Source organism: Sander lucioperca, chromosome 6 (assembly GCF_008315115.2).
Source record: "Sander lucioperca isolate FBNREF2018 chromosome 6, SLUC_FBN_1.2, whole genome shotgun sequence".
Taxonomy (NCBI): Eukaryota; Metazoa; Chordata; class Actinopteri; order Perciformes; family Percidae; genus Sander; species Sander lucioperca.
Window position 1 is genome coordinate 31,303,812 of NC_050178.1, and position 22,761 is coordinate 31,326,572.

The following is a 22,761-nucleotide window of genomic DNA, read 5'->3' on the forward strand; positions in this document are numbered from 1 at the left end:
ACTCACTCTCTACCACAGTCTTGCGGTCAGATCCGTCATCACTGATCTGCTGGATGTTGCCAAAGTGGATGTCACTGAAGAAGATACGGTTAGCACCCTTTCCGCCACCTCCTCTGTAATCAAAAGTGAGTGCAATGACATTCTTCATGTGCTCAGGGTCCTCGAATGGTTTAATGGGTGCATTCAGGTTGTTTTCATCTGAAAGGTGGACACTCTTTAGTATGGTGCGCTCTGAGTAAAGCAAGTAGCCATCATAGTCACGGCAACTGCAGCCGTCTTCAGCCAGCATGCCATGGGCGCAGGCACATGTCCGCTGTCCGTTGCCACGGAAAAGACAAAGCTGCTGGCAACCACCATTTTTGTCTTTGCACACATTTGTTCCTGTACACAGACATGAAATAATTTGGAATAATTTGTCAAATTTAAACATGAAATTGCACAAAAAATGGTATGTGACATTCATGAAGTATTTAATAAATGATTGATTTGAAAAAAATACAAATTCCTTGAACATCATCTTTCGCAAGTAAAGCAGACATTTTACAGTATTAAAATAAATAACCAGTGCTTACCTTGCTGCCTGGCCCTGTTGAAAACCTTGATGTCTTTGAGCTGCACTCCAATACCAGTCCTCAGAGACACAGAGTCTGTGGCGTTGTCCTTGTTGCCTCTCTTTATGGAGCCATTAGCATGTGTCCTGGTTCGAAAATCAAACAGAAATTAAACAAAAATGAAGCTTGTAGATGAGTAAAAAATTAAGACTGAATATCACTCATAAATAAGTGATAAATGAGGGGGGGGGGTATATCTGACCTGTCACTCCAGTAGATGTAGCTCTCAAACACAGACACAGAGAACATGTCCATGTTGTTATTGGCCAGCACCACTTCCCTGTTCTCTCCAGTCTCTAGGTTGATGCGCTCAATCTTGTCTGTCCTCGCATCACACCAGTACAGCAGACTCTCCTACATGCACACAAACAGAAATGGTTGAGATAATGTTGTGATGCAGCATCTACTCTGTCTGCACTGTAACATAGTGATATAAATGCAAGAATAGACTATTATACTGCACCTCATAGTCAATGGAGATACCATTGGGCCAGCTGATACTGTTATTGACCAGGACAGCCCTCTGAGAGCCATCCAGACGTGACCGTTCAATACGGGGGTACTGGCCCCACTCTGTCCAGAACAGGTAGCTACACACATACACACAAACACAGCAAAGCACAGAGACAACTTCCTCAGTAATCAATAATGAGAGCGATGACAGACGCAGAAGCTACATACAGCTACACTAATAACTGGAGTGTTGTTTCCTCTCACCCTTTCGCAGGGTGGACAGTGATGGCACGAGGCTTGTCCAGGCCCTGGGAGATCACCACATAGCGGAAAGAGCCGTTCAGTCTGGCCACCTCGATCACATCAAAGCCTTGGTCCGTCCAGTAGATGTTTCCTGTAGAAGTCGGAGGAGAAACAATGAAGTTCCGGCTGTGTTTGACCTCCTTTTCCTCTGTGTCTGTTTGCATATCTCTTTCCTGTTTTACTGCTGCATGGTAACAGACTGTCTGTGCAAGGACGATAGATACACTCACAGCTAAAGTGAAAAAGTTGATCAGTACAGTATGTATGATAGATGCTACTTGAATTCCGCAATTTTGGTTATGTACACTATGTTTTCTTACATGTCTGAGGAGTCTCTCACCTGCTATCCAGTCCACAGCGATGCCCTCCACCCTGCCAATGCCGTTAGTGACCACATCCTCTCTCCAGGTCTGGTCTCTCTTGGCCCTGCTAATGGTGCTCAGGCCCATGTCCACCCAGTAGATAGTGTCATTGTCTGTGAAAACAAGTGAAACATGTTAGAGAGGGACTGAACATATACCCCTTTATACCCTTGTACAGTAACGCATACAAAATTTTATTTTAGCTAAGAAACAAAATACCTTCCTTATCTAGCATTTGAGAGAAATAAAACATGTGTTGTACAAAAAAGTCTTACCAGCATGGAAGTCTATGCCCACGGCCAGGGATGTGCCTGACACTGGTACCAAGGCATCAGACTTGTCTGATGGGTCCAAAGGAATACCACGTATGCCTTCATGCACAGAGTACAACAGGAAAGAGCCAACACCTACAGCAAAAAAATATAATTACATGTTTTGAGCCTTTGAAAAGTTTGTGTTGCAGTACACATTAATCATTTTCATCAGTTCTTGAACCCCAAATTTTGCGAAATCAAGAAAACGTTACGCGTATGAATGTGCCATACCCTCACAAGACTGTTGCCCTGTGCGCAGGCTGTATCCTGCAGTGCACATGCAGGCTCTGGTAGTTTGGGAGGTGGGTAGACACAGCTGGGAACAGTCTCCATTGTTATTGCTGCAGAGATTGGTGCCTGGGAACACAAAAGCACAGAACAAATACACAAAACAAATCAAAGAGGGGTTACAGAGACATAAACAGACGTGCTTTGGCATAGATAAACAGGCTACATGCAGCAAGCAAAACAGACCTTCAATGAGACAAGGTCATATTTTCCTTCTTTATTTTTTTTATTTTTAACATATTTAACCAAACAAATGTTGCACAGGCTGAGAAGAAGTTGCCGTATGGCTGCCAGCCCTTCACCTTTCTGCACAGTTTCATTGTAGATTTTCATGTGCATCATGGGGGAAGTACTGTTCCTCAGGACTTTCCAGTTGCCGCCGTCCTTCTTGTCACAGGTTCCTATCTGGTCAGTTCCTTGGTCCGCCCACCACAATTTGTTTCCTAAAGGATACGACACACGACAGGAGGCTCAACACTCTCAGACCTAACACTGGAAGAACCCTTTACCTCAACCTAACTAAGAGCAACATTTCAAAACACAGACATACACTTGCAACACGGTCAAATTATCATATGTCATGGCTGAGCTACATCGCTGGCTAAAATGACATGGCATTTTCTGGAGACGTACCCATGATGGCCAGAGCAGTAGCCTTGGTCAGCTTGCCCTTTACCCCCTCAAGAACTTCCAGTTCAGAGCCGTCCAGTTTACAGCGGTTGATGGTGCTGTTTCCTGAGCTGATCCAGTACAGCTTCTCAGTGTCAAAGTCAATGGAGAGACCTGGAAAACAAAGAGAGAGCTGACGTGTAATGACCTGCCTTATCACTAGGGTGCGCTCTCTCTCATGCAGTAACACAAAGAGGTACTGTTCAGAACATGTCACTCACCGACAGGGCCTTTCTGGCTGGTGAAGAGGACACTGCGGTTGCTGCCGTCTGTGTTGGCTATGCTGATGTTGTCCCCATCTGTCCAGTAGAGTTTTCTGAAAGAGGCAGGCAGAGGGAGAACTTTGATTTATTTTCAGCACATACTAATTTAACTTGTTCGCTAAACGCAGTCAATAGGCCACAGAATAACACTCACAAGCTTCACAATACAAACCTCATTGCTCAGTGTATGGCAAAATTGCAGGGGCTTTCTTATTGACAAAAAGGTTTAACAAGTGATTTGACGCAATCAATTTGCTGTCTGAACTTCCTGTCGTACTAAAGCCAATCCATCTCACATCTGTTCTTTCATTTAAATCTCGAATACATCTTACAACTACAACCAGATTGATTTGAAACTAAATTGGAACAGCTGAAAATCTTTTAAAGCTTTATCGTGTGATGTTTGTTATGACTCTTTTTGTAATTACTTTTGTTGCTTGATTGTTATTTTTACATGTGTGGCCATGGTTGGGTTGGGTGAAGTAGAAATATAGCTGTAGAGATTCACTTTAATTCAGCAGCTGACAAATGACCCTTGCTCCTCAAACTGGTCAAAGTCCTCACTAACACCCACACACGCATGCGGAGTATACAGGACAATGTGACTGTGTGTCACTGTGTTTAGACTGTGTGTAATCTATGTTTAAAGGGTACCTATCCACTGCTCCCAATTCCTGTTAAATCCCACAACATCTACCACACCCTTCATTTGTTTGTCAACACATCTTTAAATAAAGTTTCGGAGGCATTTAAACGCCCCCATTCTCATGTTTTTGCACGCTCACACACACACACACACACACACACACACACACATGCGAGTTTGAGTTTGTCCCTCTCCGACTCTCTTTGCCCCCACCCACTGGATGTATTCTGGGCAGTGTGTTTGTGTGCCAGAAGGAGGAGACAGCCCCATTATATGGATCCAGCATCTGCTTCTCATTTTCCCCCATGCCAACAATGCTCAGATCGGAAACATTCCCCTGCTTAAGTAGGCTAAGTCTTCGAAAGAGAGGTAGTAGTACACAAAAAACACAGGGAGGCAGAGACATTTCTTAAGAAAATATCCTTTCTTTATCAACCTTAAATACTCAATAGCACACATATTTCTGCAGGACAAAACTAAATATATAAATACAGATGATCTGTCTCTGCTCTGCTGGTAAGAGGAGAAGCCGAGGCCAGGCTCTGTTCGGGGAGCTGAGGGGGATGAGGTTTCAAGGGGGAAGACGGGAGGGAAATGGACATTTGTTACACAAGGCAGGACGGGACAGGAAGTTAATATAAACACTGGAACAAAAATAGCGACAGAAAGCTACAGAGGCACTGGCAGTAAATAATTCATACATAGTCTATCTGAGCGCAGAAGCTATCTTTCAAAAAATAGAAATGGAGCAAGATGGAGAAAGAGAGCGACGGAGGAGAAAGATGACATGAGGGGAGAAAAATTGGAACCACATCCTGAGTGAAGAAACATTCAAAAGGTCAGCGACCATCTATAGCGAACTACTCCGCCTGTCATCACTGGTTGCAAACAGAGGGGAGCCTGACAGCCAGACATTGCCTGCATGATTGTGTGTGCGCACTTTAGTGTGTATGTGTTGTAGATTAAAGGTAAAATCAAGAGGGTGTCTGAGAACAATTTCTGAAAGATTCAACGTGACAGCTTTAGTACTTGTGTGTGTGTGTGTGTGTGTGTGTGTGTGTGTGTGTGTGTGTGTACGACCAACCCCAGTGTTGGATGCAGCACTAGACAGTGTGGTTTGTCCAGGCCCTGGATGACAGCATTTTTGAAGGAGCCATCCAGTCTGGCAACATTGATCTGTTTCTTATTGGCATCATAACTGGTCCAGAACAGGTTCCTGGACACCCAGTCCACTGCCAGGCCGTGAGCGTTGGGCAGATCTGAAGAAAGATAAGTAACATAAACACAGAGCCATTAATCAACTTCTCAGTCAAGGCAGGCTTCTTTGTTCTGACCTACAGCCACTGATTTAGTTTGCTGAAATAATTACTGTCGCTCAGCTGTAGCTAGCTAGATAATAAATGTTAACTCTCTGATGACTCTGTGGTTGAAGACTTTGTCTCGTTTGAAATTGAGAGCCATGTAAATGGGTCTTAAATATGCACTTGATGGTTACACACAGCATGATGTCATCATGAAAAAAGACTAAAGGGGGAAAAGAGGCTAAAGCTACATGTCAAGCAAAAAGACACTTCCCTCGAAATAAATCTGGGACTTGTGGCTTTGTTTGAATTTCAGAAAAATGGATTAAAGTATTTATTGAAATGCAAAACTTAGTCTCTCAAATCTGATGAGAAAATGAAAACCTGAAAATGGATAAATGGCAAATTATCCCTTTATTGTTTTATACAGAACTGTGTGGGAAAACAATTTGAAATCAAGTTAATTTCTTTTTGTTTTTTTAACTCACGTTCTTCTTACAAGGACATTGTTTACTGCAAACTGCAATGAACAGTGTCTTCTTGAAAAGAAAAAAAAAATCCAACAATGAGCCTTAAATCTGGTATGTATTCTATTGTGTTGCCTCCTTCATACCAGCAGAAACCACAGTCTCAACTCCAGTGCCATTGATGAAAGCTCTCTTGATGGTCTGGGTGCGGACGTCTGACCAGTAGATACGGTGCTCCAGAGCGTCATAGTCCACCACAGTCACGTTGTCAATGTCAGGCACGGTGAAGGAGATGATGTAGTTGTAGTAAGGGTTGTCGATGTCCACTCCTCTGATCTCAATCTGGCGAGCATACAGCAGGAACTGACGAGACTCTGTAGGGTGTGAAACATGTTGACATGCATCCTTCAGTAATTCTCAAAACCTTTAGCATTTAATTAGGGGTAATCAGGAGTTAAATCCAGCTTCAGGTCAAAAGTCAAATAGGTGGTTGAAGCATGGATGGGTGCATCTGCGCATTATTCCCGCCACTTAAACAAACAAGTCAAGAGTCAATCCAATTGCATCTTTGACTCTAATGATCGTGTCTGTCTGGCTAGCTAACTCAACAGCACAGCCATGACAGGGAGAGTGAATTCAATCAGTGCAGAGACGTTACAATTGCATTAGTCTCAACAGTCCTATCATCACTGAACTGTGTGCAGCTTAAATGATGGACAGGAAGAGAGGGATAGAGACGTAGGGAGGGGGAGAGTAATGACAGTGTCAGGCTGTATCGGCCAGTCTACTGTAGGTGGTGGATGCGGAGGGTTGAGGCTGATGCCCGCATCGACAGACTGGGGCTCTCCATTCCATTACCCCTGAAGATAATAGAAAGTGCTGCCCTGAATACTAAACTCACACACTAAACAAACAGGCCCGTTCTCACTTTTCACGGACACACACTTCAATGCGCTCCAAAGCTGTCACGCACCTCAAAGTGAAAAAAGTCTAGATTGTTCAATCCTCTCTCTCTCACACACACACACACACACACACACACACACACACACACACACGCACACAAACACAAACAAACACACACACACTCCCATAGATGGAATGAACAATTACAGGGACAGGGATTACACTGTAGCATTCAACTTGCCAGGACAAGCAGAGGGGAAAATTGTTGCTAGCTCAAAGAGGAATCAAAGAGTATGCTTTCTACAGTAACTGTATTTATGTACATGTGTTCCCGCTTACCATAGCAAGTGCGTTTGTCAAGGCCCAGCTTCATGAGGTGAGGGCAGGCACACGAGAACGTCTGATTGTAGTTGATGAGACATAGATGAGAGCAGGGCTCCTTGCCATCTTTAGCCACACATGGGTTAGGAGCTAGGGAGAAGGGAGCATAAAAAATAACTCAGAATGTGTATACTTATAACATCTAATAAATAAGCATGTGTAATATTGACTTGTCAGTCTCATAATGTATATACTAGTTGTAAAGGAACAAACTAGTTGCTTCTGTAGCTGTATCAACGTTTCTGAGCATTCATTTTAAAACTGCAGATCAACAGTATGTGTACGCTCATGTGTGTGTGTTTCTCACCCTGCGGCTGTCTGGATGGATGGTACACCTGAAGATCAAAAGGTTGCGTGTTTGTTCTCTGGACCACAGTGACGTTGCTTCCTGTCCACTTGTTTGCCTTTGCCAGCGTGTTGGTCCTCCAGTCCGTCCAGTAAACCTCTCCGCCATACATAGTGACGGCAAAGGGATGCGACAGATACTCATGCCCCCTCAGAACCTCAATCAGCCCAGAACCATCATACTTGGCTGAGTAAATGGCGTCAGACCTGCATATAGCACAACTTTTCAATTAATTTCTGGGTATGACTGAAAGATACCGTATGCACATCAAATAAAGGGGTTTGTGTTAGTGTGTTCATGTCTATTTATGACCTGGCATCGATCCAGAGGATGCGTCGCTCTAGATAATCCACAGTGAGTCCATTTGGCCAGCCTCCATTGCCTGTTTCCTTATGGATGGTCTTCCTGCCTTCTCCACTCATGGATGCAGCTTCAATCCTGGGCAAGCTGGCATCCCAGTCGGTCCAGAAGAGGATCCTGCAACGTCATGGCAAAACATGGACATGCAGTTATTAAAAGATTAAGGTGCAATAGGTTCAGGATGGTAACACTTATAATAACATGATTAATAAATGGAAAATTGATAGTTAATTAAACTTTAATTTTGTGTTATTTTACTTTTAACAAACAATGTACTAATACTAAGTATTACTAATGATATAATTTATGTTCTGATATCATAGTTTAGTGTAATATAAAATAATTAGTTTATACATTTAGATAGATTGTTAATTATTTTCAATGGTTAATAATGAATCTATAAACATTATTTGGATGGCTATTATAAAGTTGCAACTTATTCTTATAGTAATTTGTTAATGATTAATAAGTTGTTTATAAAGCATCAAGTAACATCACTTTTCACCCATCCAATCTTTTTTTTGAAGATCTATAAAAAAGATGATCTGATAATTTGTGCACTATAATATAGCTAATAATAATAGCTAGTTAAATCATGTTTATAGATGCTTTACAAAGTATTTATTAACCATTAACAACGTATTATAATCATCAGTTGCAACTTTAATACTAGTTTAAAAATTATTTCTTAAAAGTTTACAAATCATTTGGTATTCATTAACAAATCATCTAATATATAAAATGCTATGTGTGCAAAACTAAAGTGTAAAATGACATACATATATATATATATATATATATATATATATATATATACATACATATATATGTATATATACATATATATACATATATATGTATATATACATATACATACATATATATACATACATATACATACATATATATATACATACATATATACATACATATATACATATATATACATACATATATACATATATATACATACATATACATACATATATATACATACATATATACATACATATATACATACATATATACACATATATACATACATATATACATATATATACATACATATATACATATATATACATACATATATACATATATATATATACATATATATATATACATATATATATATATATATATATATATATATATATATATATATATATATATATATATATATATATATATATATATATATACATATATATATATATATATAGCAGGAGGTAGGTTACAGTAAGCATACCCATCCCGGGGATCCAGGGCGATAGCTCGAGGGTGTTCCACCTCCCCAGCCAGCAGCGTGGTCCTCATGGTGCCGTCCAACTTGGCCACCTCTATCTGATCCAGGTTGCTTTCCACCCAGTAAATGTTTCCTGCTATCCAGTCCACTGCCAAGCCCTCAGGGGTAGCCAGCCCATACTGGATTACCACATCGAAGCTGGTTAAAGCTACGAGGACAGATAAAAAGGATGAATGGTCAACACGTTTTATTTTGTTTTGTATTGTATGTCTTTTCAAATGTCTTACCTGACTGAAAGATTACCTTTTCCCTTTTCTAATGAGAACTACAATGGAAATTTAAACTTTACTGTGTTTTTATCCTTGACAATTTCAACTGATTGTCATTAACTTTGATTCTGTGTAAAATCTATCTAACTATATAACATAGTGGAACAGATACATGTTTTTGTATCTTTTGTATGTTTTTTAAAACTGCTACAGAAATCTGAATCTATATTATATCTCACAACTCAATAAAATAAACATTCCTCTGGGGCACTTAAGTTTCTTAATGAATTCTCACAGTATTTCAATATGTACGGATAAAGGCTTCGAAGGCTGAGATTTGCTGATGGCAACATTTCAGATTGCACTGTAACCCAAAGCACTGATACGCTTTGCTTCAGTATTTACAAATTATGTAAATGTGATCAAGCTATTTGGATTCAAAGCTAGCATTGCATCACAAATTGTATTCCTTTAATCAAATGGTTAGATGCTGTTTGGGAGAAAACACGTCAGCACGATAAATGAAAACATAAATAAATACAGTAGTGGCTCAGTGGGGGGGGGGGTGATACTACAATTACAGAGTGGGCCTTAAAAAAACAACTAAATATGTGGTGTCTTGCAGGGCTAAAGAGAGACATTTTCCAGCCTCTTTCTTTCCCTTTCATTTTCCACTGGGTCCCTAATCAGAGGGACATGTCTAATTATTTGAGATGAGTCATTATCCTGTCTGGAGCAATGAAAACAAACACTCACTGTATGTAGCCTATTGGCTGTGCTAAGTAAACGTGGCACACAACAACCACTTGCACAGACAAATACGTAAATGCGACACAACTTAAATGTTGACTTGTACACATGGTTTGCTCAATATTACTGCTGCTGTGATGGAAGGCCGTTGTTTGCCATGCACACTGGTCATGATTGACTGGTCTGGCCTTTGTGAAACCACATCTGATCTTCTGCTCAAAATAAGCCACAGTAACAGCACCAGTGCAGCTTTACATGCTGAAATCTTACATATTTTATTGAATATTCTTGCCCACTAGGCACTGTCACAAACATTTTGGACATAACAAAATAAATATAACTGAAATTTCAATAAGTACAGATGGTTTACCTCAACAGAACAACATTATATGTCCCCAGTATGCAATATCATATTGCATGACTCATAAAAGTCTCTCTAATCCAACTTGCTCTCGACACTTTGTCCGGCTTAGAACATTGAATATTCCAAATGTTTATCTTCACTTTATCTAATGGTGCTTAACCAAATGTAATGAAAATCCCCTGATGTGCACCGATACAAGCTCTATCCAATGATGAAGACCATGTGATGTGGCTGAAAGCTCTGGGAGAATTCTAGAAGGTGGACCTTAAAAGTACTGTATATTTAATCCTAGATGGTACAAAAAAAGTCTTTAAAGGATACTGACTGTGTTAAAAATGCTCACCTCCATTCTCGGACAGTTTCCCACGATAGATCTTGTCCTCCACAACATCAGTCCAATAGAGGGAGCTCTGGCTGAGATGGAAGTCCAGGGCAATGGTGTTCCTCAGGCCCGGTACCAACACACTGAACTCTCCTTTATTCAGATCAATGCGCCGGATCTCGTGTCGGTTTGAGAAAATGATAAAGGGTTTGAAAGGATCTGTGGGGAGATGAACAGAAAAGATCAGTGGCCATCTTTAAAAAAAGAACTAAGCAGATAGTAAAGGGTTAAAACCCTCTGCTTGGTCACCGTTGATTGTTACTCAAAATACTGCAGAGCATCTCTGCTCCACAGAGTGGAAAACGTCACCGCCATGTTCCACTGTGGTGTGTGACTTGTGCAATGACAGAGGGGCTGTGTTGAAAGTGGGCAGTGTAAATAAGACAGGAGTTATCTGTACCTAACAGGCAGCCAGATGAATGACACGGTGCTGGTGGCTAGTCTCTAAGACCCGGCAGTGAAGAGCATAATCATAAATTCACGTTTCCTCATTGGCTAGTTGCTGCAGGGAGAGAGGACTACATTCTTTAATAAATGTATTAAAGAAATTATAAAAATCAAAACTGATTTACTGTGACTGGGCAGTTTCCGTTTTCTTTAACGTCTTGCACTCTTTGCTGACTGAAGACAAAGTCTGTTCTTCACTATATTATATATAATATTCCAGATTCTTTCTTTTCATAAAATAATAGTGACAGCTAGAAACCAATGCCCAACCAATCTTTTTTTATGTTTTCTTAGTCATATACTCATGTCGACAGCATTTAAGCTCTTCCTCTTTCTGTCTCCAGTGCTCTGTCTATTGTCCAAAGGAGTATCACATTTTGGCATACTGCGTCTTCTCTAACCACAGTTTCCTGCCTGAGCGGCCTCTCCTTTGGTTGATCCCAAACCCACACCGTACTTCTTCAACTCTGACAAAGCCCAGAACCCAGTCACTTCTCTAGCTTACTGTACGGCTACCATCAATCAAATGTTAAAATTCTTCACTAATATCTCTTTTGTTTTCCCCTGACCCTCCACACCCACCATCTCCCCCTCTTATACTGTTTCCCCGGTCCCTTACCTGTGCTCTTGCAGTTCTCCATGTCAGGCTCCAGTTCCCAGCCCTCATAACAAGAACATTTCACACTGAACTTGTCCTGCTCGCAGCGCTGACTGCACTTAAGGTGTTTGGCACAGAAGCTCTGGATTTGACAGGTCTTGTTGTTAAGCCCTAACTCCATGCCCAGTGGACAGGAACAGATCACCCCCTCGCCAGGGGCCACTGTGCAGTTATGGCTGCAGTCGCCATTGTCCAGTGAACACAGGTCTGTAAAACAGAGAAAAATCCGATAAGGTATAGGTACACAGAACTGTTACTTAACCCCTTAAGACATGATTTACAATGTAGTTTACTCGCCGTTATGGCGTTCCCTGTACTGAAACACAGCCTGGACACTGTTGTCTCTTACCGCAGAGTTTCTCATCAGAGCCATCTGGGCAGTCATCAGTGCCATCACAAAGTTTCTCTGCAGGCAGGCAGATGGTGGAGTCGTTGGCACACACATGATGAGAGAGCTTACACACCAGCGCCTCACAGTTGTCCTCGTCGGAGTTGTCCTCACAGTCGCTGTCGCCATCGCACACCCAGGCTTTGCTGATACAGCGTGCTATGGACAGTAGGCAAAGTTACTTTAAAAAAAGAATGACTTAATCTGATTTTATGTACTTCCCATTAGTTTAAAGTATGGTCTCCTTACCAGAGTCCCTGCAGCCAAACTTGACAGCTGGATCACACATGTGCGTGACACCCTCGCAGTTCTTCTCGTCGCTCAGGTCCATGCAGTCAGAGTCCCCGTCGCAACGCCAACGCAGGGGGATGCAGAGGCCGTCCATCCGACACTGAAACTCATCTGTATGACAACCACCAGGGGGACGCGTGGCTGTAGAGAAAAAGATATCATGAGACACAGCCTTGACCAGATACAATGTTCAGCATCAAAAGACTGTGAAAACAAAAACTAATGAGCTGTCTGTTGGAAATCTGGATGGCAACAAGTCTTAGCAACGGGAAAGACTGAACAGATTCAAGTATGCATTCAGAGGGTTACTGTTTTTAGTCATACACACCAGCTGCCAATGAATAATTTTTGTTGTTGTTTCAATGTTGCTCTTAACAGCACAAGCATAATAATAAATATATCATAAGTAGGTGTATCTTTACAGTTATTATATCACTCGCTAAACGACTAGTGAGAGTTATTAGGTGCCAGTGGTGGTACCCATTAGATTGGTGCCTGTGTGACTAACAGGGGCCAGGGACCTATTACATCTACTGACTAAAATGTAAATACTAGTCATGATTTTAGTGCCTAGTGCACATCAGGGAATGAATGATATAACATGCAACCATCCACCCATAATAATAACAGCAACCTTTCACAGCTGTATTCCATAAATCCTGTTTAAAAAAGGACCAATGGCTATTTGTTTGTGAATAATGGCGTGTTACATCAGCTTTGGCTTTTATTATAAAAGATCTTCTTGGTGGCAAGGGGCCATGTTTTCTTGAATCAAGATGCAGAGTACTTATTGCATCATGTGCAGGTTCGTCAGGCATTTTCATGTCCAGGTGTGCATAGAGAACCCAATGCGCACTTGGAAACAGATTGGGATCAGAAGAAATCTATTATTATACACATTAGTTAGTTAGTTACTAACTGGTATATCGACTGTGGTCAGTCCCATCAGCCGCAGCAACTCATATTTATGATCATGTAATCTTGCCACAAATAACTGCAACTGAGATTAGAAATTGGTTTAATGCACCATAAAACCTTACCAGGTATGGTGTGTTTATAGATTGTATACACATTTAAGTCATGTTAGTTGCTTTAATTACAGGGTATGGCATCCTCCTGCAGGTGTGCTGTATGAACAAGGACGGGAAGTCAACACCAACACAAAACCCGCACTCTTTGAGAGCAGGTGTGGTCTGAAAATATGACTGCACAAAGACTAATTAGTATTAAGACATGCTTTTGTAAATAACATGTCTCGTGACACAATGACATAAGAGAAGACCAAGAATTACCACTGCAGTTTTAATATGAAGTTGCTTGGCTATTGGAAAGCATACTTGCAAGCATGGTGGTCTATACACATTTCTTATAAATCCTTATGTCCTATTTCCTAAATATAATAATCTGCTGCAGTGAAGAGTTTCCTAACTGTCCCACCTGATCGGCAGGTTAAGACACTGACCCTGATTGGTGCAGTTTGCATGCGTCTCGTCGCTGTAGTCCCCGCAGTCATTATCTCCGTCACAGGTCCAGTAATCTGGGATGCAGCGGCCGCTGTTACACTTGAACTGAGCGCTGGAGCAGGAGTGACTACAGCCTGCCTCGTCGCTGTTGTCCCCGCAGTCGTTATCTGAAAAACAAACACAGTCAAACTACACCCACCCTCTCACATTATGAGGCGCCCACTGCCTCAAAGGGAAAAATATATATAAATATATATATATATAAATACTGTATATGCAGAAAGTCATCCCTTTTCTTTTTTCACAATTAACACAATGACAGTGAAAACAATGGAATACAAATGAAACAGAACATGACAGATGAGAGAGTAAATAATGACAGAAACTGCATAGATCAGACCATGCACCATGAGGAAATGTACCAAGCGCTGATACATTGAGCTTGGCAGCAGAGCATCATAAGCACTTTTATACCCATACTAATGTAAAAGGGCAACTTAATCTATAACCTTTAGTGCCTTTTACAGCAGTTAATTTCACAGTAATCTATTCTGTAGTTAAAATACTTTTTATCATTCAACCTGGCATCTATTAAATCTATATTGAATTAAAATGAGTTTTATTAATTTGATGGCTAACAACAACTACACTTTCCCATGTATTCGGTTGAGAATACATTGAATCTAATTTAGCTTCAAACCTGTGTACAGAAGACTACAGTATATGAAAGGCAGCAGTATTGGCCTCAACTTGTGGCCATGTTCAATTAGCAGAAAAGCAGTCCTAACTGTTTCTGAGCCAGCTTGGCCAGTCCTAGAACTACAGTAGGCTAGCATCATGGCTGTTGTGGTGCATGTTGATCTATGCACTAACCGGTCAGGTTTGGACAATTCAACTCATCAGAGCCGTCCCCACAATCCTTTTCTGAAAGACAGAACCAACGGAAGACAGCAGAGTGGGCGAACAGCACAACACGGAAAAACAAAACCAACAATACAGTACAACTAAAGACGGAAGAAACAGTAAAGGTTAAACCACAAACGTACAAGGTGACAAAAAGAAGAGTGTGTGCCAATATGAAGGTGGTGGCGAAACATGCACAGCAAACTTGTGAGGAAAGGGAGGAGTTGCCACTGTAAACGGGCACATCTAAGAGAAGAGGAGGAGAGAAAAAAAAAACTGACACTAACCATTATCACAGCGCCAGTTTATGTTGATGCAGCGTCCGTTGTTGCAGGTAAACTGGGTGAGGGGGAAACATGTGGGGTAGGCTGTGGACAAAACTAGAGTTTAGACACAAAAACAACATCTACAAACAGTTAGAAATCACCCTACAACTATAGACTAAACCACTGAAGTAGACCAACCACAGGAAGCAGGTTCATCTGACCGATCACCGCAGTCATCGTCCAGGTCACATGTCCAGGAAATAGGGATGCAGCGCCCACTGGCACACGAGTACTGATTAGGCGGGCAGGTACGAGCTAACAGACAACACAGTGGAGTTAATTTCACTTGTGAACGATAAAAAAAAGAAAAAAAAGACCTGTCAGATTTCAATATGGAGTATGCTTGTTTGTGTACCTGAGCAGGTGGTGTTGGATTCATCCTCGTCGTTCCCGCAGTCATTGTCCCCGTCACACAGCCAACGCAGAGGGATGCAGCGGTTGTTCTTGCACTTAAATCTGTCTGTGGGGCAGGTGTGCTGGTCTGGAGAGAAGAAAGTACGCATTGAAGGGCAAGAAGGAGAAAACAGAGAAAAATGAGAAGCCGTGTGTGGAGAGGCGTACTGTACGGGAAATGGAAAGGTCAAAATGTGGAGAGATATATAGTGTAGTCCCATATACACAAGATTAGCACACATAAACACACACTCACGAGATTCAGAGTCATTTCATTCTGGCATCACCAGACTGTCAAATTCAGACTGCTGGAGTCAGTACCAACAGGAGGGGTAGGTGTTTCAAAACCATGTTAGATGAGGTGTGTGTGTGTGTGTGTGTGTGTGTGTGTGTGTGTGTGCGCACAGACTCACGGCACAGCTCAGGAGCCTCGTCGCTGTTGTCCAGGCAGTCGTTGTCTCCGTCACACTTCCAGCGCTCCTGGATGCAGCGGTTGTTCTTACAAGCAAACTCCCCAGCCTGGCACTGAGGAGGGGGTACGTAAGACGGGTTGGCTGTGGAAGGAAAAGTTGAAGAAAAGGAGGGATAAAAGGAATGTGAAAAACAAGGACATTGAGGACATGAAAGCAAAATACAGTTCTGAATGACCAAAACACGGAGGGGATTTGTGAAAAATGTAATTAAAAGAAAAGTAGAAATCCATTAGTCAAAATCCACCGCACCCATAGTAGACTGAAGGTGAGCTGGCTAAATATTGCAAGACATACATGGGGTGGACAAAATTACAGCAACACTTTTACTCTTGTCCAACATACTGGAAATAAAACCTTATATGTGTAATGGAGCTATATTAGTGCCATGAGAAATACCATTCAGTCTCCCATGCACAAACAAAGCATTCTTGTTTGAACTTACCTTTGCAGCTGGTGTTGTCAGCTGGGTCTAGTATTTGGTCTTCTGCACAGGCACACTGCCTACCTCCTGGTATAGCCAGACACAGACTGGTGCAGCCGCCATTGTACACACGACACACATTAGAGCCTGTGGATGAATAAATATAAATGTGTAGATAAGGGTTAAAGCAAACACAAAATAGCACCAATTATGCCTCACGTACTGTCTTTCGACAATCATAATTTCTAGATTAACATAGATGGATAGAAGTTTCCAAGTACCTTGCTGCTGCTGAGCATCGTACATGCGGATTTCAAAGATGGGCGGTCTCTCATTGCGCAGCAGAGTGGTGGTGCCAGTGCTGGTGTCCAACTTGTAAATGCTGCCACTACGATACTCGTTCCAGAACAAGAAGTGTTTATAGTGGCACAGACCAAAGGCGTGGTTCAGTTCCTGACCTTCATACACCGTCTGGGGATGTGAAAAAGGCAATAAAATGGCAAGTAAGCTTAAAAAAAAATAAAAAATACTACAGCACTCCAGAATTTGGGCTCAAAACATGTTTGGATTAATTTGTGGTGGCGATAAAATGTGATGTGATGGACCTTCTTTGTTTTCTACTAGTTACTATTTGTGTTTATGAGCAAATAAACAAATCATAAATCAATGTGGCCCTAAAATACCATTTTTAGTGGTATTCAGAGTATATGAGTAAATATTTAAGTGTCATTCCTTTTGATCAACCATAACATTATACATTTTAAATGCTAAAAACAACACCATAAAACCAAAATATAGCCAACACACAGGCCAGTGAAAACAAAATATCATCAATTTAGCCACAAGGAGTGACCAGTATTAAAAGGGCTCAAGCCCACAGACTATGAACTGTATTGTGGTGGACCACCCACAGTCTTCCTTTGCTTTAAAACTCATTCCTTATTAGCTTGCTCACAGCTCGTCAGACCCTGTCGGAATAATCCCCTGCCTTGATTCCTGTGAACCACTCTGCCTCTCAGTAAAATAATCCCGAGGATGGCGGGTGAATGCTGACCTTGCGCTCGGAGCTGTTATTAAGGTGGACCATCTCAATGCGGTCGTAGTAAGCATCCACCCAGTAAAGGATGCCCTGCGGGATGTCCAGGCTCAGACCGTTGGGCCACAGCACTGTTTTGCTAGTCAGGAACACGTTTCTGTTGGAGCCGTCCATCCAAGCCCGCTCAATTTTTCCTCGCTTGCTCTCCTTAGGGTCCTCCTCCCAGTCTGTCCAGTACATCCACCTGAGGAATCAACAAGGGAACTGTCATGGCTACAAGTACTGAATGAAATTTGATAGCAAGGCAGAAAAAAGATCATATTTGATGGGTCATCTTGAAGAACTTCTTGGCATTAACGAAGGCAATGACATTTTATCTAGCTGCCCTAAAGCGCACAACAATCACACAACCAAGTGTTTGTCACCAGGTACTTTAGCACCTGTCAATTTCCTTCACTGATCAAGGCTGTGAGCACTGGCTGTCTACAACATTGTGCAAAACTACACACAACCCCCGCCCCCCCTTGCTGTAATGTGACTGACATTAGCATTAGCTTTTCATATTTCCTTCTCCATCTGCCTCCTTCTTATGCTTTCCTTTCTGTGAATCCCTCCTTCTCCTCTCTCTTCCCTCTGAGCCTGATTGATTACAGGCATTAGTGGCGAGTGTCATTCCCCTGGGAAGTGTGTGGCCACACATCACTCTGTCGCTAGCAATCCAAAAAGTGTGTGTGTATTTATAACCGTGTGCTTCTCAGGAGAGAGCCCAGGAGGTCATATCAATAAGACCCATCCATACACGGCAAGATTAACAGCTATTTGAAGAAGCGCAAGAGAGATACGGGTGTGTGTGTGTGTGTTAATACGCTTGTCGAGGAAATCTACCATGTAATGCACAAAATGCTCCATCTGTTTTAATAAATAGCGTGTGATAAGTGAAATCAAAAGGGACATTGCATTTCAGGGTAGTAATGGTCAACAACACAGATGTGATAAAAATGATAAAAGGCTATCTGCTGGAAATTGTGAAGAGACACAAACAAGAGAGTGAAAAGGTGGTACAAGAGGTGAGTAATAAAACCAAAGAAACAGCTCATACACAGAGATGAGTGAAACTGAGACAGAAAGAGAGTGGACAGAGATTTGATGAGAGGTGAGTGACAGAGCAGCTGTAATTATTTCACTTGAGTCATCAAATAGCTGACCAGAAGAAATGACCACCTATCATTATCTCTCACCGTATGTTGCCTGACCACAAATTTTTATTTATTTTATTTAACCTTTATTTAACCAGGTAGGCCGTTGAGAACAGGTTCTCATTTGCAACGACGACCTGGCCAAGAAAAGTGTAAGCGTGCAGGACAACATACAGTTTCACATTCAATACAATACAGGAATACAGACAAATATAAACACAGGGTAGAGACAAAGACACGTCCACACGCTACAACAACAAACACACACAAATAAGCACACGCAGACATGCATGCATTATACAGTCCTGTACTTCATTAAACAGTCACCTTAAAGTCAGCATAATTTTAACTGCTGCCTTACCCTCTATTGTACCTGAACTGTGCAACACCTGTGCAACTCTTAACCTTGTTCCATGCTCTTTATCCCTTTTCTCTGAAACAAAAACATCCAACTCCACCACCCTCTCCATCTCTTTTTCTCCCTTACCCGTGCAGAGGATCCACTACAATGGCACGAGGGTGAGTCATTTTTCCCTCAATGAGGGTTTTGCGTGTCTGTGAAGCCTTTTCCAGCCGAGCCACACTGATGGTTTTCTTAGGCCCGTCATCTGTCCAGTACAAGTTGTTAGCCATCCAGTCCACAGCTATGCCCTCTACTGTGTGGATTCCTGAGACAAACACATACTGTTGGTGAGAAGATACTGACTGCAAAGTGTTAATCTAGATTTTAATTTGTGACTGTATACTTTTAGCTCTAAACCTTGATTTTATACAGGATTACTGCCTGCTGTTTTTTATTATGTAGACTTTTAAATGTCAGATTTGTGGAAAGCAGTTCACTCGTTCTCAATGGGATAACCTGGATAAACAGAGGTTAATCAATTAAATATGTTTGTGTTAACATAATTCTGAGCTTGTAAAATCATTTTAAAGCCTATGATTGTTTATCACCCCTTGTAAACCTGTGTACAAACTCATGCATGCATTTATGGGCCAGTTTTGGCTCTGCTTTTACAGACAAAACCTGGGCAAGAATTCATACTTATAACTTGTGTGTGCATGTGTAACCTCGGTGTCACCTGGTAAAAAAAATAATTTACAATAAAGAAGTTTGTACAACTATTTTCTACACACACTTAAATTTCTCATGCAGAGTTTTTTTCATGTTTACTAGATTTCTGAAAACCATTGCACAAGTTTAAACTTGCACTGGCTCTTATTTTAGCCCCTATCTGAACATCATTTTTGTTTTTCTCAAATGAGCTGTCATTACGCTACCTTCCTTCACAATGGTATCCCTGTCTGTTCCATCAATCTTCTGTCGGCCGATGATGTAGCTGGTGGCGTCGGCAAAGTAAATGAACTCGCTCTCAGCGTGAAAGTCCAGAGCTCTGGGGTTCATCAGATTCTCTATGGGGATCATGTACTCATCAGGCACCTTGGCATTCATATCCATGCCCCTGATGACCCCTGGGCGACCTTTACCATAGACCAGGAAAAGCTCATGCTCAGGTTCTGTAGCAAAACAGGAAGACAAAGGACTGAAGCCAAGACCTGAATTTATATGTACACATCTAAACAGAGGCAGTTAACACTAAACTTCTTTCACCCTCTCACCCATGTCCTGTTGACAAAGAATCAAATAATTAGATGCTGACTCATTTTTTTCCCAACAAATAATGTGAATTGATTAAACAAGTCAATAACATGCAAGATCATCAAAAGCCTTAAACGAAAATTAAGTGATTTTCAATTGAGAGGCAGAGAGAGGAGAGGAGGAGGAGGAGGTTGCCTTTACTTAAATTAACGGTGTCATTTTCAAGGACAGTCTATTCTCAGGAGGCAGATCAATATAATGTTATTATTGGTTGATAGAATATTAAAAGCCTTCTCTGAACAAGCTGAATCAGGCTGACAGCTTTATGGGACGGTCAGCAGAGCGCTAGAGAGCCAGACTTAGTTATGTGTTGCTCAGCTACTTTGTTCATAGCTCTTTCCCAGTCTGTAGCCCAGGGGAGAATTGCAGCCCTGATCCAACCTTGGCAAGACTTTGCCTTTAGGTCTACAGAGCTGAATCACTGTGGCTCCTGAGTTTAATACTTAAAGTTCTGCAGGGAGCATGCACACATTTGTGCTGAATCTGCAGTATGCTACAGTACAGTGGTCCCCCCCCCACACACACACACACTGACACGACCCGCCATGTCCCAAATGTGGTCATTTGAATTTATTTTTAAACTGGATGTCATTTAATATTTTGAATTATAGATAAAGAAAATATTGTTACAATAATGTTTTCATACAACTGAACTCTCAATGTTGAGGTCAGTTTAATCACATTTTAATTGTACTAATCTTTGAGTAGCAAGAGCTGGATATTTCATCCATTCATGCATTACTATTAGCTTATTATTACAACTGTTTAACCATTACTTTTAGATAACCACTACATCTATTTTAACAATTTATATTGGGCTACTTTGAGCTAATATATTAATAATTAGCTAATAGCTCTTCTTATCTATTACTTTTAGCTTTGAACTATATTTTATTATTTATAGTTAGCTGTCAGTTTCAACCTTTTACTTCTTTTAGTACTTTTAACTAAGTTAGCTAAGCTAACTGTTTAGACCTTTCTGCTTGCTTGCTTACTGACGTTTTCTTCCCAAATATAAAAGTGTTAACTAGTTTCAGCTGTGTTATAGCCTACCCAATTTTTTCATTACATTACTTGAGCTAGTTAGTCAACAATCTTTCCACATACCATCAGCCAACTGCAGAAGTACCCCCTGAGGTACAAGTGCCTGTTGTTCAGAAAAACTGGTACAGTGGATGTTTGAAAGAGTCTTTTGACAGGTAACAGCTATCTCACAGTGCCTACTGGAGTTTCTTTGTATGTAGATCATTTGTTGACTTGCAGCTGCTGAACCTTAATCACTGTTTAATTAAACGTATAGTCCTACTCACTTTTGCAGGACTTGCCATCGCTGCCCAGGCTAAATCCAGAGCGACAGCGGCAGGTCCGGGTCTTGTGGCCATTGCCCAGCAGGCAGATGTCCGAGCAGCCTCCAGCCTTCCTAAACTGGTCCACCTCACATGCATGGCTACGTACTGGACACCAAGAAGGTGGAACATAAAGTCACTAAACCAGAAGCATCAATACAGTATTCAGATGTACATGACATATGAAAGTGTGTGTGTGTGTGTGTGTGTGTGTGTGTGTGTGTGTGTGTGTGTGTGTGTGTGTGTGTGTGTGTGTGTGTGTGTGCGTGCGTGCATGCGTGCGTGCGTGTGTGTTCTACCTGGAGGCTGGCGTCTCTGGTGGTAGACGTGCAGCGCTCCTCCCTTGTCCACCCTGGTCACTACTTGGTAGTCTGTGCTGTTGAAGCGGTTGACCCTGATCACACTGGTTTTAGGCTGCATGTTAGCGTTGTCTGAGTTGGTGGCATACAGGTAGTTTTCAAACACAGTCAGCCCGTACAGGTGCTCGATCTTGAAGAGAGAATATAAAAAGTGGGGAGATGATGGGAAGGTTGAGGGACAGAGTAAATGAGAGAGAGATGATATTGATTCCAATGTACTCAAAATCCCAGTTTCACATTTTTTGAGTGCCTTACTCAACTTACTTATTATGTAACTATACATATAGTCTGGTTAAGAACTTAGTTTTCCATAAATTAACTTTTACTGACAGTCACAAAGTCACTGCTGCTTGTCATGATCATAAGATAGATACTGTTAGTGCTTGCAAAGAGTTTTACATGATCTGAGGAAGGATGTGTAGGCAAAAATACAACAGTTTTGTGTACAAGTGTAAACTAACAAAGTCTGGTGCAAATTCAATAGTTTGCCATTGATTTTTTCACTTTGGATGTGCAAACTAAAGTGATGCCCCCTCCATCCTCACCTTCATACAGTATCTTGTCTTTATGCAAGCAACAATATATGATCATGTGCCCTAATATTTGAAAACAATGGACCACGATTCAACGTGAAGTGGCATTTTACTTCAGTGACCTCATTACTTTCTATATCTGGAATATTATTGCGTTACCATAACAACTTACCACAAAAACAAGATAGGC

At 41.4% G+C, this 22,761-nt stretch overlaps 1 protein-coding gene across 5 annotated transcripts in view; it reads right to left on the bottom strand.

Annotated features, from left to right (window-relative positions):
• Positions 1-22,761, bottom strand: part of LOC116065906 (low-density lipoprotein receptor-related protein 1-like) — an 88,283-nt gene that overhangs the window by 22,881 nt on the left and 42,641 nt on the right. For 4 of the 5 annotated variants that reach the window (XM_031321562.2, XM_031321546.2, XM_031321571.2 and 1 more), the window contains exons 9-41: positions 21,979-22,168; positions 21,644-21,787; positions 19,955-20,191; positions 19,164-19,344; positions 17,499-17,724; positions 16,726-16,915; positions 16,466-16,591; positions 15,964-16,104; positions 15,513-15,638; positions 15,296-15,412; positions 15,119-15,199; positions 13,928-14,095; positions 12,424-12,606; positions 12,136-12,333; positions 11,748-11,993; positions 10,643-10,840; positions 8,920-9,124; positions 7,623-7,787; positions 7,272-7,516; positions 6,923-7,054; positions 5,824-6,051; positions 4,994-5,168; positions 3,222-3,316; positions 2,965-3,114; positions 2,634-2,774; positions 2,275-2,400; positions 2,005-2,136; positions 1,708-1,842; positions 1,329-1,458; positions 1,075-1,201; positions 814-965; positions 573-697; positions 7-381 (exon numbers count right to left, since the gene is read on the bottom strand). In XM_031321562.2, coding sequence (XP_031177422.1) covers positions 7-381; positions 573-697; positions 814-965; positions 1,075-1,201; positions 1,329-1,458; positions 1,708-1,842; positions 2,005-2,136; positions 2,275-2,400; positions 2,634-2,774; positions 2,965-3,114; positions 3,222-3,316; positions 4,994-5,168; positions 5,824-6,051; positions 6,923-7,054; positions 7,272-7,516; positions 7,623-7,787; positions 8,920-9,124; positions 10,643-10,840; positions 11,748-11,993; positions 12,136-12,333; positions 12,424-12,606; positions 13,928-14,095; positions 15,119-15,199; positions 15,296-15,412; positions 15,513-15,638; positions 15,964-16,104; positions 16,466-16,591; positions 16,726-16,915; positions 17,499-17,724; positions 19,164-19,344; positions 19,955-20,191; positions 21,644-21,787; positions 21,979-22,168 — 5,590 coding nt within the window. Of the gene's footprint in view, positions 1-6; positions 382-572; positions 698-813; positions 966-1,074; positions 1,202-1,328; positions 1,459-1,707; positions 1,843-2,004; positions 2,137-2,274; positions 2,401-2,633; positions 2,775-2,964; positions 3,115-3,221; positions 3,317-4,993; positions 5,169-5,823; positions 6,052-6,922; positions 7,055-7,271; positions 7,517-7,622; positions 7,788-8,919; positions 9,125-10,642; positions 10,841-11,747; positions 11,994-12,135; positions 12,334-12,423; positions 12,607-13,927; positions 14,096-15,118; positions 15,200-15,295; positions 15,413-15,512; positions 15,639-15,963; positions 16,105-16,465; positions 16,592-16,725; positions 16,916-17,498; positions 17,725-19,163; positions 19,345-19,954; positions 20,192-21,639; positions 21,788-21,978; positions 22,169-22,761 lie in introns of those variants that run through there. The other variant, XM_031321578.2, reaches the window with a different exon arrangement.